Source organism: Choristoneura fumiferana, chromosome 8 (genome assembly GCF_025370935.1).
Source record: "Choristoneura fumiferana chromosome 8, NRCan_CFum_1, whole genome shotgun sequence".
Classification (NCBI taxonomy): Eukaryota; Metazoa; Arthropoda; class Insecta; order Lepidoptera; family Tortricidae; genus Choristoneura; species Choristoneura fumiferana.
Genome location: NC_133479.1, coordinates 359,119 through 375,677, shown reverse-complemented (window position 1 = coordinate 375,677; position 16,559 = coordinate 359,119). Strand labels below are relative to the sequence as shown.

The following is a 16,559-nucleotide window of genomic DNA, read 5'->3' as shown; positions in this document are numbered from 1 at the left end:
TAACTTTTGTTTTTATTTCTAGAAAAATCTTCTGGTCTGACGAGGGCGGTTACGGAGTGCCGGCAAAGATCGGGCGCGCCAACATGGACGGGTCCAACGCCGCGGTGCTGGTGGACGCCATCGAGAGGCCCGAGGCCATCACCGTCGACGTCGAGAAGAAGATCGTCTACTTCAGCACGCAGTACCCCGCCTCCGTCAGCAGCGTCAACACCGACGGCAACGACCGCCGCACCATCCTCTCAGAGAATAATGACATATCCTACCCTAAATCTGTCGCCGTGCTCGACTCACGCTTGTACGTCCTCGATCAGCGACACGAGAAGATCATCAAGGCCGATCTCCCGAACGGAGAAAACATCAAAATAATAATGGACAACGAGAGCGACCTCAAATCCATGACGATATTCCAGAAGAGAAAGATGATTCACCACCCTTGTCTCCAGAACAACGGCGGATGCGAGCAGATCTGTATTCCCGGCGAAGGCGGGTCGCGTGTGTGCGCTTGCTCCATCGGGTACAAGAAGGAGAATGAGATCAACTGCGTGCCTTACAAGACGTTCGCGGTCGTGTCGCAACTGGACCTGATCCGCGGCTACAGCCTGGAGGATAGCGCCGAGGCCATGGTGCCCGTGACCGGCGCCGGACACCACATCCTCCACGTGGACGTCCATTTCGCCGATAACTACATCTACTGGGTCGAGTTTAACCGCGGCCAGTGGAACGGCATATTCCGTATCCGGCCCAACGGCACGGAGCTGCAACACGTCATCAAGGACGGCATCGGCAGCAACGGCATCCGCGGGCTGGCGGTGGACTGGGTCGCCGGCAACTTGTACTTCACCAACGTGTTCCCGCACGAGAACTACGTCGAGATGTGCTGGCTGGACGGTTCCCACAGAAAGGTGCTCGTGAAAAAGACCATGGACGCGCCACGAGAACTGGCGGTCAACCCTATCAAACGACTATTGTACTGGATTGACTACGGACAGTATCCACGCATCGGTAAAGCTTACCTCGATGGATCTAAATGGGAAACTCTCGTCAGTTCCGGAATTTCGAACCCGAGAGATTTGACTATCGACATGCTGTCCCACGACGTCTATTGGGTCGACTCCAAACTGGACCAGATACAGAAAATCTCGTACAGCGGCGGCAACAGACAAGTGATCCGCTCTAACCTACCGAACCCTATGGGCATCGCTATCCACACGACCAGCGTCTACTGGGTAGATAGAAACTTGCAGACCATTTACAAGGCGTCGAAACTGCCCGGAAACATGTCGCTGCCTGACAAAATGAGAACCAATCTGCCGAAGCTAAGGGATATCGTGATCTTTGACATCAATAACCAGCCGACTGACGAAAACAACCCTTGCAGAAAATTAGGGAACGGAGGCTGCGAACAACTCTGCTTCAGCTACCCTCCGGACGAAGCGAAGACCAACATGCATCGGTGCGAGTGCGCCACCGGACAGGTCTCAAAGAGCGACCCCAAGAAGTGCGACGTCGTCGACGAGTACCTCGTGTTCACCACGCGCACCGAGATCCGCGCGGTCAACCTCGACCCCAAGTCCACCGGCACTCCCTTCAAGCCCGTCGTCAACCTCACCAACGTCGTCGGCGTCGAGTTCGACTACGCCGACAACAAACTGTTCTTCACCCAGATCCGGCCCTGGGCCAAGATCGCGTGGATGCCGTCCAACAACCCCGACCCGGCCAACATCCAGAGCATCCTCTACAAGAACATTAACCCCGAGGGCATCGCCTACGACTGGACCCAGAAGAAGATCTACTGGACAGACAGCTCCAACAACTCGATCTACGCGATGAACCTCGACGGCTCCATGATAGTTATGATCACGCGCGTGGAGCGGCCGCGCGCCATCGTCGTCGACCCCTGCAACGGAACCCTCTACTACACCGACTGGGGCCGCTTCGGCACCTCCGGCAAGATCTACCGCACCACGATGGCCGGCTCGCTCAAGAGGGCCATCATCGACAAGGACCTGTCGCAGCCCAGCGGCCTCACCATCGACTTCGACGAGGCCATGCTCTACTGGACGGACGCCGTGCGCGAGAAGATCGAGCGCTCGCGCATGGACGGCTCCGAGCGGGAGGTGCTGGTGTCGGCCACCATCTACCCGTTCGCGATCACCGTGCACGGACCCTACATCTACTGGACCGACCTGCAGCTGCGCGGCGTGTACCGCGCGGAGAAACACACCGGCGCCGACATGCAGGAAATGGTCAAGCGGCTCGACGACTCGCCGCGCGACCTGCACGTGGTCAGCGCCGGCCGCCAGCTGTGCCGCGCCACGCCCTGCGCGCTCAGCAACGGCGGCTGCGCGCAGTCCTGCCATCCCGCGCCCAACGGCACCGCCGAGTGCAAGTGCGACGACTCCACCAAGCTCGTCAACGAGGGCCGCATGTGCGTGCCGCGCAACGTCACCTGCGACGCCGGCAAGTTCGCCTGCGCCAACGGCAAGTGCATCAGCCGCATGTGGGCCTGCGACGGCGACGACGACTGCGGCGACCGCTCCGACGAGGAGCGCAACTACTGCGCGTACCACTCCTGCTCGCCGCACGAGTTCCGCTGCAACAACGGCCGCTGCATATTCGAGTCGTGGAAGTGCGACCACGAGAACGACTGCAAGGACGGCTCCGACGAGGAGGGCTGCGTGTACGCGCCGTGCGCCGCCGGCGACTTCACCTGCGCCAACGCGCGCTGCATCCCGCAGGCGCAGGTCTGCAACGGCATCAACGACTGCAAGGACAACGCCACCAGCGACGAGACGCACGAGCGCTGCCCGCGCAACACCACGTGCCCCGCCAACCACCTCAAGTGCGAGCGCACCAACATCTGCGTCGAGCCCTACTGGCTCTGCGACGGCGACAACGACTGCGGCGACAACAGCGACGAGGACCCGCTGCACTGCGCGCAGCGCACCTGCCCCCAGAACAGCTTCCGCTGCCCCAACCACCGCTGCATCCCCGCCACGTGGTACTGCGACGGCGACGACGACTGCGGCGACGGCGCCGACGAGCCGCCCGAGTACTGCCGCTCCGAGGGCCGCACCTGCTTCGGCGACCTGTTCACGTGCGACAACGGCAACTGCATCCCGCGCATCTACATCTGCGACGGCGACAACGACTGCCTCGACAGCAGCGACGAGGACGAGCGCCACCAGTGCAACGAGCGCAAGTGCGACCCCGACACCGAGTACACCTGCGCCGAGAACAAGCTGTGGAACCGCGCGCAGTGCATCCCGCGCAAGTGGCTCTGCGACGGCGACCCCGACTGCATCGACGGCGCCGACGAGAACGCGACGCTGCACCACTGCGCCACGCCCGCGCCCTGCTCCGACGACCAGTTCCAGTGCACCAACGGCCGCTGCGTCAACCGCGGCTGGGTCTGCGACCACGACAACGACTGCGGCGACGGCTCCGACGAGGGCAAGCACTGCAACTCGCAGTACAAGCAGTGCTCCGACCAGGAGTTCAAGTGCCAGAACTTCAAGTGCATCCGCAAACACTTCCGCTGCGACGGCGAGGACGACTGCGGCGACCACTCGGACGAGGTCGACTGCGGCAAGGAGAACAAGACCTGCCCCGCCGGCCAGTTCAAGTGCAACAACGACCAGTGCATCGACAACCGGCTCGTCTGCAACAAGGTGTCGGACTGCGCGGACGACTCGGACGAGCCCGCCCATTGCAACGTGGACGAGTGCGCCAAGCTGGAGAGCAACCAGTGCGGCCACAAGTGCGTCGACACGCTCACCGGCTTCTACTGCGACTGCAACCAGGGCTACCGGCTGCTGGCCGACGGCAAGGCCTGCGCCGACGTGGACGAGTGCAGCGCCACGCCCGGCGTGTGCTCGCAGCGCTGCTCCAACACGCCCGGCTCCTACTACTGCAAGTGCGCCGAGCCCTACTACGAGCGCGAGGCCGACGAGCACACCTGCAAGCGGCGCGACAACACCACCGCCTGGCTCATCTTCACCAACAAGTACTACGTGCGCAACATGTCCACGGACGCGCGCCAGTACAGCCTCGTGCACCAGGACCTCATGAACGTCGTCGCCATCGACTTCGACTTCAACGAGAACAAGATGTACTTCGCCGACGTGTCCGCCAAGACCATCTACCGGTCAGACTACACCGACCCCAACCCCACCAAGGAGGTCGTGATCCGGCACGACTCGCACGGCTTGGAGGGCATCGCCGTCGACTGGATCGGAAGAAAGCTTTACTGGCTCGACCGCCATTCCAAGAATCTGGACGTCTCCGAATTGGATGGCACTCGACGAAAGACCCTCAAGACCGGCATCGCGGACCCGCGAGCTATCATCGTCCACCCCGGCACCGGGTACCTGTACTTCACGTCTTGGCACCTGCAGGCCTACATCGGCAAGATGGGAATGGACGGCTCCAACTACACCGCCATCCTGAATTGGGAGAACGACATCGCCTGGCCGAACGCCCTCACCATCGACTACTTCACGGACAGGATCTACTGGGCCGACGCTCACCTGGACTACATCGGCTCCGCCGATCTCGAAGGCAGGCACAGGCACGTCGTGCTGTCCGGAGAGAAAGTCCCGCACGTTTTCGCTATCAGCTTATTCGACGACGAGATATATTGGACCGACTGGAATCTCAAGGCCATAAGCAAGGCCAACAAACACTCCGGGGAGAACCTCACGGTGCTGCGGAACACGACGCACCGGCCGTACGACATCCACGTCGTGCATCCGCTGAGACAGCTGCCGTATCCGAACCCCTGCGGCACCAACAACGGAGGATGCTCGCACCTGTGTCTCATAGCGCCTCCTCACGAATCCAGCTACCTGAATATCGAAGGCTACGGAGAGGAGGGCGCTACCACGTACAAGTGTGCGTGTCCGAACCAGTACTACCTCGCGCGGGACATGAAGACCTGCATCGCGAACTGCACGGACGGACAGCACAGGTGTAATGGACGCGACGAGAAATGCATCCCGTGGTTCTGGAAGTGCGACGGCGAGAAAGACTGCATGGACGGCTCCGACGAACCGGACACGTGCCCGGTACGGCACTGCCGCGCCGGGTCCTTCCAGTGCAAGAACACCAACTGCACGCCCGCCGCCACCATCTGCGACGGCACCGACGACTGCGGCGACGGCAGCGACGAGGCCGAGTGCGCGCACGAGTGCCCGCTGCTCGAGTTCAAGTGTCGCTCCAGCGGCCGCTGCATCCTCGACAGCTGGAAGTGCGACGGCGACACCGACTGCAAGGACGGCAGCGACGAGGAGCCCGCCATGTGCCACAACCGCACCTGCAGCCCCGACACCGAGTTCTCCTGCAAGAACGGCCGCTGCATCCCCAAGCTCTGGATGTGCGACTTCGACAACGACTGCGGCGACGACTCCGACGAGCCCGCCTACATGTGTCGCCAGAAGAACTGCACCACCGGCTGGCGGCGCTGCCCCGGACAGTCCAACTACAGATGCATACCGAAGTGGCTCTTCTGCGACGGCAAGGACGACTGCCGCGACGGCTCCGACGAGCTGCCGGAGAACTGCCCGTCCTGCAACGCCGAGACCGACTTCACTTGCGAGAACAAGCGCTGCATACCGAAGCAGTGGCTGTGCGACTTCACCGACGACTGCGGCGACGGCAGCGACGAGGCCGAGAGCGTGTGCCAGCACCAGTACAGGGAGTGCTCGGAGTCCGAATTCAAATGCGGCAACGGGAAGTGCATCTCGTCGCGCTGGCGCTGCGACCACGAGGACGACTGCGGCGACAACTCGGACGAGCTGGCGTGCGGCGGCTTCCAGTGCAAGAACGGCACGTTCCAGTGCAAGTCAGGCCACTGCATCGCCTCGTACTTCCGCTGCGACGGCGACCGCGACTGCCGCGACTTGTCGGACGAGATCGGCTGCCCGCCGCGCTTCCCCGGCGGCAGATACTGCCCGGAAAGCAGGTCAGTTACGTCACAAAATACCACTTGATACCTAAGTTTCTTTTAAACGGAAAAGGTTTTTGCGTGCTCCGGTCCGGATAGAATTCAATAAATGGAATTCGAACCCGCACTTCTCTCTCCGAACCGCATTAAAAATCTTAGATTTCGTTAAGGAAACGCATAACAGCTATCTGTATTGAAAATGAATAATATTCCGCTTTATATGGTTCTCATTCCCACATACAAGCCTTTTTAACTATGAGCACGTGCCCAAGGTCCTGCAAACCATGGGGCTCCCTCGTACTAATCAAATCCAAATCTTGGACTTCATTGCCTTAAAGTACTATCAAACCAACTGAATCGTAGCCCATTGTGGATGGGTCAGGAATCAAAAGGGTTTGACTGTACCTCGGGGCCCCATAGGTTAAAGACAGTCTAGTTGTTTGGTATTTTATAAACGTGTGGTGTGTGGTGTGTGGTGTGCGCAGGTTCCAGTGCGCGAACAACCTGTGCGTGTCGCAGTCGGACCTGTGCGACGGCGCGGACGACTGCGGCGACGGCAGCGACGAGACGCCGCAGCTCTGCACCAACTTCAACTGCGACACGCTGCGCCGCTTCCACTGCACCAACCACCGCTGCGTGCCCAGGTATCTACCAACGACCACACCGACGACAAAGGCCGGACAATATAACCAGCAATGAGGGTTCCTGTGACAGACTGCTGGACACTAGTATCGTGAAGCGCGTTTGATAGGTTTGACATTTGCATCACTTTGTGATTGGTTAAATAAATCAGCCAATCACATCCAATACTGTAATATCACGCCTGTCATGCCAACAAACCCTCAATACTATTGCTATCCGTTCTCATATCCCTAGAAAAGATAAATGGGCTCTGAACGAAAATTACCCTAAATAGTGAACGTATCAACTTGTAGGTATTTAGGACAGTTAGGAAAATCCTTTTTATTATTCAAGCTTTTTTTCTATTCCCGCCTTAGCTGCCTTAGTTGCTTACCCTAAGACTCTGGTATCGATTCAAATTCCTTGCATTGACAATGGCAAATCATTGGCCGTATTGTCTGCTCTGACCTTCGCGGTGGTATTCCATACCTCTTTCTATTCTACCCTCATCTACATCGTGTGACAGAAAGAAATGGTAAAAACGATTGTGATTTCAAATAATAAGTTCTTGGTGGATGCAAGCCGCTGCCAACCGAAGCACCTTGAGGTCTATGGGGGAGGCCTATGTCCAACAGTGGACGTCCAACGGCTTAGATGATGATGATGATGAATGAGCATGTGTTGGCAGATACCAAGTGTGCGACGGCGTAGACAACTGCGGCGACGGGTCCGACGAGAACAACATGACGTTGTGCGCGGCGCGCGCCAAGCCGTGCGACCCGTACGCGCAGTACCAGTGCGCCAACCGCCGCTGCGTCGCGCGCGCGCAGCTCTGCGACCTCGCCGACGACTGCGGCGACGCCTCCGACGAGCGCGGCTGCCATCACGAGAAGACTTGCGACCTCACCACCAAGGGTCAGCACTCAGCAACACACACTATTTATATGACCGATTTTGCATTACTTTCAATCAGAATCCATGAAAATATGGTCCGGATTGGTATAATGCTTTAATCGAGGAAGCAAAGCGAAGAAACCCCTCGCTCTTTCTCTCTCTCTCTCATAACTCTTGCCTTCAAGAAAAAAAACTTTTTATATAACTGTATTTTAATAATTAAATATCTGCGAAGACAATCTATTCTTCTTCAAGAATAGCTAGTTATCTCCTGACGAATACACTTATTTTGCTGATAACTCTTAAAAAAACAGAACTCAAGAGATAACTACTTAGTTAACTCCGAGGAAAAAAAATCTTCACAGATAACCAGTTATCTGGTCGTGGTTATCTCCAAGGAACAATGGCTTTCAGACATCTAAACTCAGTCCTGACCTGAATTTTTGCAACCTCCCAGGTGGATGCGAGCACTTCTGCACGAACCTGACGTTACCCCTGGCCATGGGCGGCGGCGGCAGCGGCGGCTACATCTGCTCGTGCTACCAGGGCTGGATCATCTCGCGCGCCGACCCCAAGCGCTGCGAGGACGTGGACGAGTGCGGCGGCGGCGACCACCACTGCTCGCATCTCTGCACCAACATCAACGGCAGCTACAGCTGCACCTGCAGAGAAGGGTTCAAGTATGTACACTTTGGCTATTAGAAAAGCGACGATAGGTTCGCCAAGTGCGAGTAAAGTAAGTCTTTTCTCCAAGAGACTTCATCTGAGTGTGTTAAAACTTGCGGAAAAAATAAACGCACACACACATTAACATTTATATTTTCTAATTTGAATGCACCTATTCCCCAGATTGGCAGACAGCCTCTCCGGTGTGTGCAAAGCGACAGAAGACGAGGTGGTGCTGATGTTCGCCAACGGGCCCGAGATCCGCGCCTTCGTGCAGGACAAGAATGAAGAATATGACGTCATCTCCGCAGAGAAACGCATCGAAGCCATCGACTACGACCCCACGCACGAGATGGTCTTCTGGGCCGACAGCTATGATAAGACCATCAAACGATCCTACATGGTCAACGCGCTGCAGGGAGAGGTCAAGAGCGGCTTCGCGCAGGACCTCAACATGAAGGGCAGCTCCAAACCGACCGCCCTCGCCGTCGACTACATCGGAGACAACCTGTTCTGGACGGAGGCCGACCGCACCGGCTCCAAACCGCGCGGTCGCGTCATGGTCGCCCGGACCGACGGCAGGTACAGGAGAGCGCTCGTCACGGTCGGCATCGAGAGCCCGACGTCCGTCGTCGTCGATCCTCAGATGGGCAAGATGTACTGGGCGGACGCCGGCTCCGCGCCCAAGATAGAGACCGCCTGGATGGACGGTTCCCAGCGCCGGCCTCTTATCACGGAGAACATCCGTCATCCGACCGGTTTAGCGATAGACATGGCTATGGATCACACCATCTACTGGGCGGACACTAAGCTGAATACCATCGAGATGATGCGTCCGGACGGGTCGCAGCGGCGGACCGTGCTGAAAGGAGACGCGCTGAAGCACCCGGTGTCGCTGGACGTGTTCGAGTCGTCGCTGTTCTGGGTGACGCGCGAGTCGGGCGAGCTGGTGCGCCAGGACAAGTTCGGCCGCGGCGTGCCCTTCGTGCTCTCCAAGGATCTAGTCAACCCGTCGGCTGTGAAAGGTGAGTCCGTTTTAAAACAATATTTTGGTCTGCTGTATATTTTCGTTCTGCAGTTTTATTCCTTGAAGAATGGGATAGGTACTTTTGCTCAATGGACTTGGAACTTTGGCCCATATGAAAAGGAGGGAGCTCACACCAATCACATGGCAATATGCCATATTCTCAAAGCAATAAAACCTGGACCGAGTTAATCCTAATGGCTAAAGTTAGTGTTCAGGGTTCCGTTCGACTGATGTTTATTGTGTGTGGCAGTGTACCACGCGCGGCGCTACAACACGTCCGGGGCCGGCGCGTGCCGGGGCGCGTCGTGCTCGCACCTGTGCCTGTCCGTGCCGGGCGGGCGACGCTGCGCCTGCCCCGACTCGGGCGCGCCGCCGCCCAAGGGACTCGCGCACGAGCATGCCTGCGACGCCGGTCAGTACACACTACACACTACACACTACACACTACCCACACTTGCCTATTCTCACTTTAAATGTGCCTAGCTTTAATTTTTAATCTGGCATAGGAAATTCTGTCTTCTTCTTACTGAGAATCATGAGCACTATTGATTATCACGTCACTTTAGATTCAGCAATTAGCTTTGAAATGGGAAAACGATTTAAATGTACCAAATTAATTGTTTTTGAAATTGGATTTTTTATTCTTTATTCGTAATTTTAAAAAATACAGTAATATCTTTTCCAGTTTCATAACTGACTACGAAAAATCACATGTCCTATTTTGTAACTGGTTACCAAATTTAGATACAAGATGGGACTAGATGCAAAAACTATTTTTAGAATTATTTTGATGAATTTTGAAATCCAGAATATAGCTCCGACTTTAAAATGTAGTTAATTGGACGTCTTGATTAAAACATAAAATACTGTATATCTCGACATTTCTACAAAATTGGTATAAAATTTTCTAATTTTAACCGTTTGAAAACCGGTAGTAGATTTTTTTTGACATTCATAAAGAAAGAAAGAAAGAAAATAATTATTTATAACAGCAGTGACACATTATACAGGTTAGAAAGAATAATAATAAGAAGTGGAAGCATAAGTGCTTGTTACAGCCTAAATTGAATAAAGACATTTTGACTTTGACTTTGGTCTAGGACATGATTTTTTCAACATGAAACAGATGTTCGGCATACAACGCAAATAAAGGCAACGATGATTATTTAGGAATTCTTATTTAGTAAAATCCGCTAATTTCAATCGGATCTGTAGATGTAATTGTAAACCGTGTATGTGTGTGTATGTACAGCGGCGGAGGTGCCGCGGCCGCTGCCGCGCGTGTGCCCGTGCCAGAACGGCGGCGTGTGCGCGGAGGACGCGGAGGGCGCGCTGGAGTGCGTGTGCCCTGCGGGGGCGGGGGGGCGGGGCTGCAGCCGCCGCTGTGCGCGCGCGCCGCCGCCGCCGCCCGCGCCGCGCCCGCCGCCGTGCTGGTGCCCGTGCTGCTCGTGCTGCTGCTGGCCGTGGCCGGCGCCGCCGCCTGGTTCGTCATACGGAAGAGACCCTTGTGAGTACACAATTTACGACCTGCCGCTTACCGCTTACCGCTTACCATGTTATTATTAATAACGAACACAATATTGTTCTGAAATATATTGCTATTTCACGCGTGTTTACACCTTTTGGAATTGTTTTCGTTATTTTGTTTGATAAATTCGAATTCAACTTCATTACCAAACAATATTAATGCATCGACCTGTTGATAATGTATGCTTACTTAGATATAGTATTTATGGTGCGGTTTTGTATTTTTTCATCCAGAACCTATGACATAATTGAGCAGTAAATAGAAATAAATAAATAATTACTTATTAAACATAAAATACTTAATTGTACTTTTACATTTCCAGCGGCAAGGGCGGCGGGCTGGGCAGCCTGGCGTCGTCGCAGAGCGTGTCGTTCCGGCCGGGCTCCAACGTGGAGTTCGGTGCGGGCGCGGCCGAGCCCGCCTACAGCCTCGAGGACGCGCGCCGCAAGGGACGAGACTTCTCCAACCCCATGTACGACGCCGTGGCGCACCCGCCCGCGGGAGACCCCGCCTTACGTGAGTGGTTTACTATCTTCTAAAGTCGTTACGACCTTGGATAGAGGATTTGCCCTTGCCTTTCACACCGCAGTGCTGGAGTTCGGAATTCGTAGTTGGCAATAGAGAGCCCTTTGCTGCGTACTCTCAAGTCAAGTCCTGTAGCATAGTCCCCTTTTACGAACACACATAGGACAAGATGGGGCCGTCATATTCTAAAACTGGGAAGCGTTGTAATGTTAGAAAGGAACTACGGATTTAATTATGATTGGTTTTTTGGGAGTCTTTTTGTATTTTTTATTTCAACTCCAAATTTGTTACTTTTACGGGTATCCCGTGAAGCCATCAAAAATCAATCATAATTTAATTGCTTACTAGCGACGGTACATCTCTTGTCTGGGTGAGCAGTTAGTTGTGCTGCTGCTTAAGTAGCATAGTAGAAATAAGCACCCTGAGATATGTATGCATAGGAAAAATTCGTGTCTAGATTCCTGTCCAGCAGTGGTGTGGGGGTTATAGCACGCAGCACGGAATGCTGAGGACCTGGGTTCGATTCCCAGTGCTGGTCTCTTTTTCTGGTTTTTCTGTGTGTCCATGTCTCAGTTTGTATTTTTTTACTTGCTAGTGTGATTTTGTTCTGAAAAATGAATTTCTGCTCGGCTTCTTGCGGCGCATTTTTGCTGGCCTTTCCGATAGCGCTGGTATTAAGTATATGTATAAAAAAGTGACACGTAAAGGAGCATTTTTCGGCCTGCTTACAGAATTAACAGTTTGATTTAAAAACATCACTCTCTTTCCCCAGCGGGAATCTACGAGGTCCCAGATGAGTTAAAGGACAAAGTGGTGTCCGCGGTGATATCTCCATCGTCGACGGAGACGCGCAGCGGCGGCGGCAAGCGGCCGCGCGCGCTGGACCCGGCCGCGGACACCGGCGCCGACACCGCGCAGCTGGTGCGCGAGGACCGGGACTGCTAGCGCCGGCCGCATAGGGCCCGCCCGCCCCGTGAGCCCCGTGCGTCCCCCACGCGCCCCACGCGCCCCTCGCCCTCGTCACCACGTACTACCCTTAACTCTTTAAATGACACTTAAATAGTCGGCAAACCCATCCCTCGTAGACAACCGGCTTGATAACTAGTTGTTTCTTGGGAAAAAATATTTTCTCGTAGCTAACCGGCGTATATCGTGTAATACAGAGAACTGCGCTACCGACTAAATCCAGTTTTATAAGCTAGTTTATTGTAGCAGATAATACTGTTAAATATAATTTTCGATACATATTGGAAGGATGGCGGATTCTCTGGTGTATCTGCGTTGACTTTTTCCTGTGAGACAACCAGTTGCCAAACTCGGTTTTTTACGAGGAACTAGGGGATTTTTTAATAATGTTTATAAAGTAAACTATTTAAGTGTCATTTAAATAGCATGGCGGTTACAAGCATGCAAGCGCCGCAGCATGCAAACTGTAGTTTCTTACAGTAGGTTGTACTGAGCGACTAGCAACAGCAATATTATGCGTATTGGGTTTATCGTTTTAAAACAAGCGTTTTCGTACTAAATTTGATCATGGAGCAAACATCAAAGTATACTTCTAAAAGTGGAACAGTAAAACGTTCTGTAAGTATACTGTTTTGTTGAAATAATAAACGTTAAAGTGAAAAACTAACAACTTTTGAAAACAGAAGCTGTCCGGAACCGGTATCGAGTTTTTGAAAGTTGCTTGACTTCTCACATTGTGATTTGATTCGACATTTACCTGCATGACGTTTTGACATTTAACCCAAAACAGTACTTGTTGTAAGGACACGTAATTAGTGAGCGCTAATTAGTTTTTAGTTATTGTTTACAATTATAAAAAATGGTGGATTTAATTCAAAAGCAAATGAATAAATTGCGCAATACGATTCCCTTCTCGTTCGAGCTAGCAAATAATGGTAATTAGTATGAAAACGCTTAACCGCCAGTTGCGCTTACTGAATAAGGTTCCAATCAGACGTAACAGTCAACGTGTCAAATGACATACTAAAGTAGAAAGAGAAGAAGTGAGTGGTCATTTTAGTTATCTATGTGTTGGTACAATTGTTATTGGTGCAGCGAAAGTACAGGCGGTTCTTAATTTAGACTTCCAAAGCAGACTTGATTTGCCGTCGAATTCACCTACAATTTCGTTTTGTGGTCGTGGTTATTGTTTGTGTTTTTAATTTCCAGTTTTTTTTTTTGAGTAGCAACTTACTGAGTAATAAAACAAAGCGCCGTCAGTGCAACGGTGACTTGATTTATGGGTGAAATGATTTTATTTTAATACTTTTGCGCTGCCGGACTGAATTTCACTCGTATTTTGTACGAAATCAATTTTAAATAGGTTTTGGGCAAAATATGAGCGTTACTGACTTAAAATTAAAAGACATTACGTATTTTATCCAATTGTTTTGTGCAGAGATCGAATTTAGCACAATAATATAAATGTAGATTTTTAAGACGTAAATAGAGATTTTATTCCTTTCTTAAGTTCTTGTTTTTTAACATTTCTTTAATCTTTACGAAGTGAAGTGAGTACATTAGTTAGAAGATACTGCGAACATATTGCGACGGAGCTCGCACTGGCTTTCACTTTTCTTTTCGTTGTGTTGTCCCTGTCTATCCCCCAGATGGTTCTGGCCGTACTTATGTATCAGTATTCGCTGTTTCTGTGTGAATGATTCTTTACTTCTTAATACTTCGCTATCTGTTGAATGTTTGAAATCGAATTAATCATATCATCGCGTGATATCAATATAATGTCTGTTATAGTTATATATGTATATTGAATAGAGGTTGTATACATTCCTATCCTGCTTTACTCGGGGCTTTGAGATATAATTGTATAAAAATTGTACTAGTTGTTTTTATTTTTTGAAGTTACATAGTTCTTGAAGTCCCACATTAACATTCTGCGCGCGCGCCGCCGGGCATCGCCGGCGGCCTCAGCTAGTACATAAAACGTAGGAATTGCCGCACAGCGCCCTCTCGGGACTTTTTCTAGAGTTATAAATTTATTTGACAATAAGTAATACACTATTTTAGAGAATAATTTATTTATTTCGATTTAGGACTATGTAAAATATAGCAATGTTGTGTTTTATAATTGTCTATTAAAGTAAAAAGAATGGTAAAATTATTACAATTGTTTTGTGGACATTGACAATTTGCCATAACGTGTGAGATAATGTTTCTGTTGTTTAATTTTAATATTATTATGATCAGTTTTGTTTGTAAAGCCTCTACGGTTGTAAATATGCGTCCGGCGCCTTTGCGTACACACTTCCACTTGATTTGCTATACATATGTACCATATTAAATATAAAGAAGAATCCTCTGTGAATACATCACATTGTTTACATTTTAAAAAATTATATAAACTAAATAGCCTATCGAGAATTGAATATATAAACATAAAATATATATAAATATTGTAAAAAGAGTAAAAATGTCAATACTATGGTTAGTTAAAGAGATGAAATATTTTTCTATTGGGATTATTATAGTTATTAGAGGACTTCTGACGGTAGTTGAAAATATTGTGTAAAAAATAAATTAATAATGAAACAGATCGGTATTTTATTCATAAAAAAAGATTTGTCTAACATTCAGCTCCATGAAAAACTGACACACCTTTTTACCCTTTTCTTTACACAAAAGAAAATAGGTGGCACGGAATTTCATTACTAAAGCGAAGATACCGATTAATATAATTCTTTTCAACATTCCTTGTCTGAAAAACGGTTTTTTTAATATAAGCACAATACAAATACTGTGCGTTCAATTAAACGTATTTAGAAAAGTCAAACGTAGTTTTGGTTTAATTTTACCGATGAAACTCAAATGGCCCTGATTTTCTTTTTCTAGTATAGATTCGCTACTACAAAATGAATCATTGTTTTATATAATTTACCTATGAGTGATTTGATTAACCCTCGTATGTAAGAAGTTAGCCTACTGAATTCTAGTCTCATCTGTTTTAATAAGCACAAATTCAGCTGATTAAAAAAATAACAAACGACAGAAGCAAGAAAAAACCGGCCAAGAGCGTGTCGGACGCGCCCAAAATAGGGTTCCGTAGCCATTACGAAAAATAAGTAATATTTTCTAAGGATCGTTAGTATCGCGAGATCCGTTTGACGTTTCAAGGTGCCCCCACATGCAGTCGCTCGTCGCTCGATTGCAGCGATAAATCTGGTCACGTGACCCCATTTTGAAGGCGATTTTGAATTTCCCGCGACTCAAAAAAGTAGCGTCAAGTCGCCGCGTCGGGCAGCAGCGACAAGATGGCTTCTTGCAGGATTGATCTTGGTCTTGGAAGCTGATTTCTTAATCTCATCTAAATGACCACAAATAGCAGCAGTACTAGTACTAATAGCATGGCAGTGGTACAAATAAATGAAATTGGAGTGAATGAAAAAAAAATAACAGTTTATGCCGAAATTGAAGAGGTTTTTTTTTCTAGCGATATAGCTCAACATTTTCAGCTTTAGTGACTTTCAGCGACACTGGAAACGAGCGTCGAGCGATTTCACGTGGCCGCGGCCTCAGTCTTGCTTGCGAGTTGCGATTGGCTCATTTAGATATTTAGACAATCACAAACGTGACAGCAGGGCTACTACGAAAAACGAAACTCGAAGTTCGTATCGTACCGTCCCTCTCGCTCTCGTATTAAATAGTATAAGTGTCAGAGAGACCGCAATACACGAACTTTGAGTTTCGAGTTTCGTAGTAGCCCTACAGAAATGTCGAACGGACCTCACTTTACTAACGCCATCTAGCGATATTTTGCCAGTCGAAAAACCCTCATTGATTTTCTAACAAATTGTAAATTCAGCAAGGTCGAATATTTGTGTAAATAAATCCAACCAGGAATACTTAATACTTAAAAACACGGCCCGTATCGATCCACATGTGACGTTACAATTTCAGAGATTTCCACTTTAAAATCTTCAAATTAATAGCAAACACAGGTCTTGAAAATTTTTGCTAAAAGACCACGGCCGCTGCAACATGGTCCTTATTACAACAGAACATCATTATATCATTAATTACTATCATATTAGAAACGTGTTAAAACTTAAACGTAACTAAATTAAGAATAAGGTACAAGAAATTTATAAAATACTAGGTTCTACCCCCGGTTTTACACACGTAAACCATTCTATCCGACAGTTGAATTGAAATTCCGGAATTCCAATAATTTCCCATGGGAATTTCAAAAAATACATCGCAGATTTCATTCATTAACGTTTGCATATAAGACACCTGCGCCCAATTTCATGTCTAATCCTAGCGGTTGAGATGTCGAGATTTTATCCCGATCCCGTGGGAATATCAGGGTAAAAAGTAGTCTATGTGTTATTTCA

At 50.2% G+C, this 16,559-nt stretch overlaps 1 protein-coding gene across 1 annotated transcript in view; it reads left to right on the top strand.

The window, feature by feature from the left end:
- Positions 1 to 13,064, top strand: part of LOC141430082 (low-density lipoprotein receptor-related protein 2-like) — a 36,937-nt gene extending 23,873 nt beyond the window's left edge. The window contains 10 exon segments of the mRNA XM_074090624.1: positions 23 to 5,962; positions 6,430 to 6,588; positions 7,254 to 7,480; positions 7,917 to 8,139; positions 8,309 to 9,150; positions 9,403 to 9,564; positions 10,405 to 10,535; positions 10,538 to 10,659; positions 11,003 to 11,196; positions 11,978 to 13,064. Coding sequence (XP_073946725.1) covers positions 23 to 5,962; positions 6,430 to 6,588; positions 7,254 to 7,480; positions 7,917 to 8,139; positions 8,309 to 9,150; positions 9,403 to 9,564; positions 10,405 to 10,535; positions 10,538 to 10,659; positions 11,003 to 11,196; positions 11,978 to 12,150 — 8,173 coding nt within the window. The 3' untranslated portion in view covers positions 12,151 to 13,064.
- Positions 13,065 to 16,559: the final 3,495 nt, after the last annotated feature.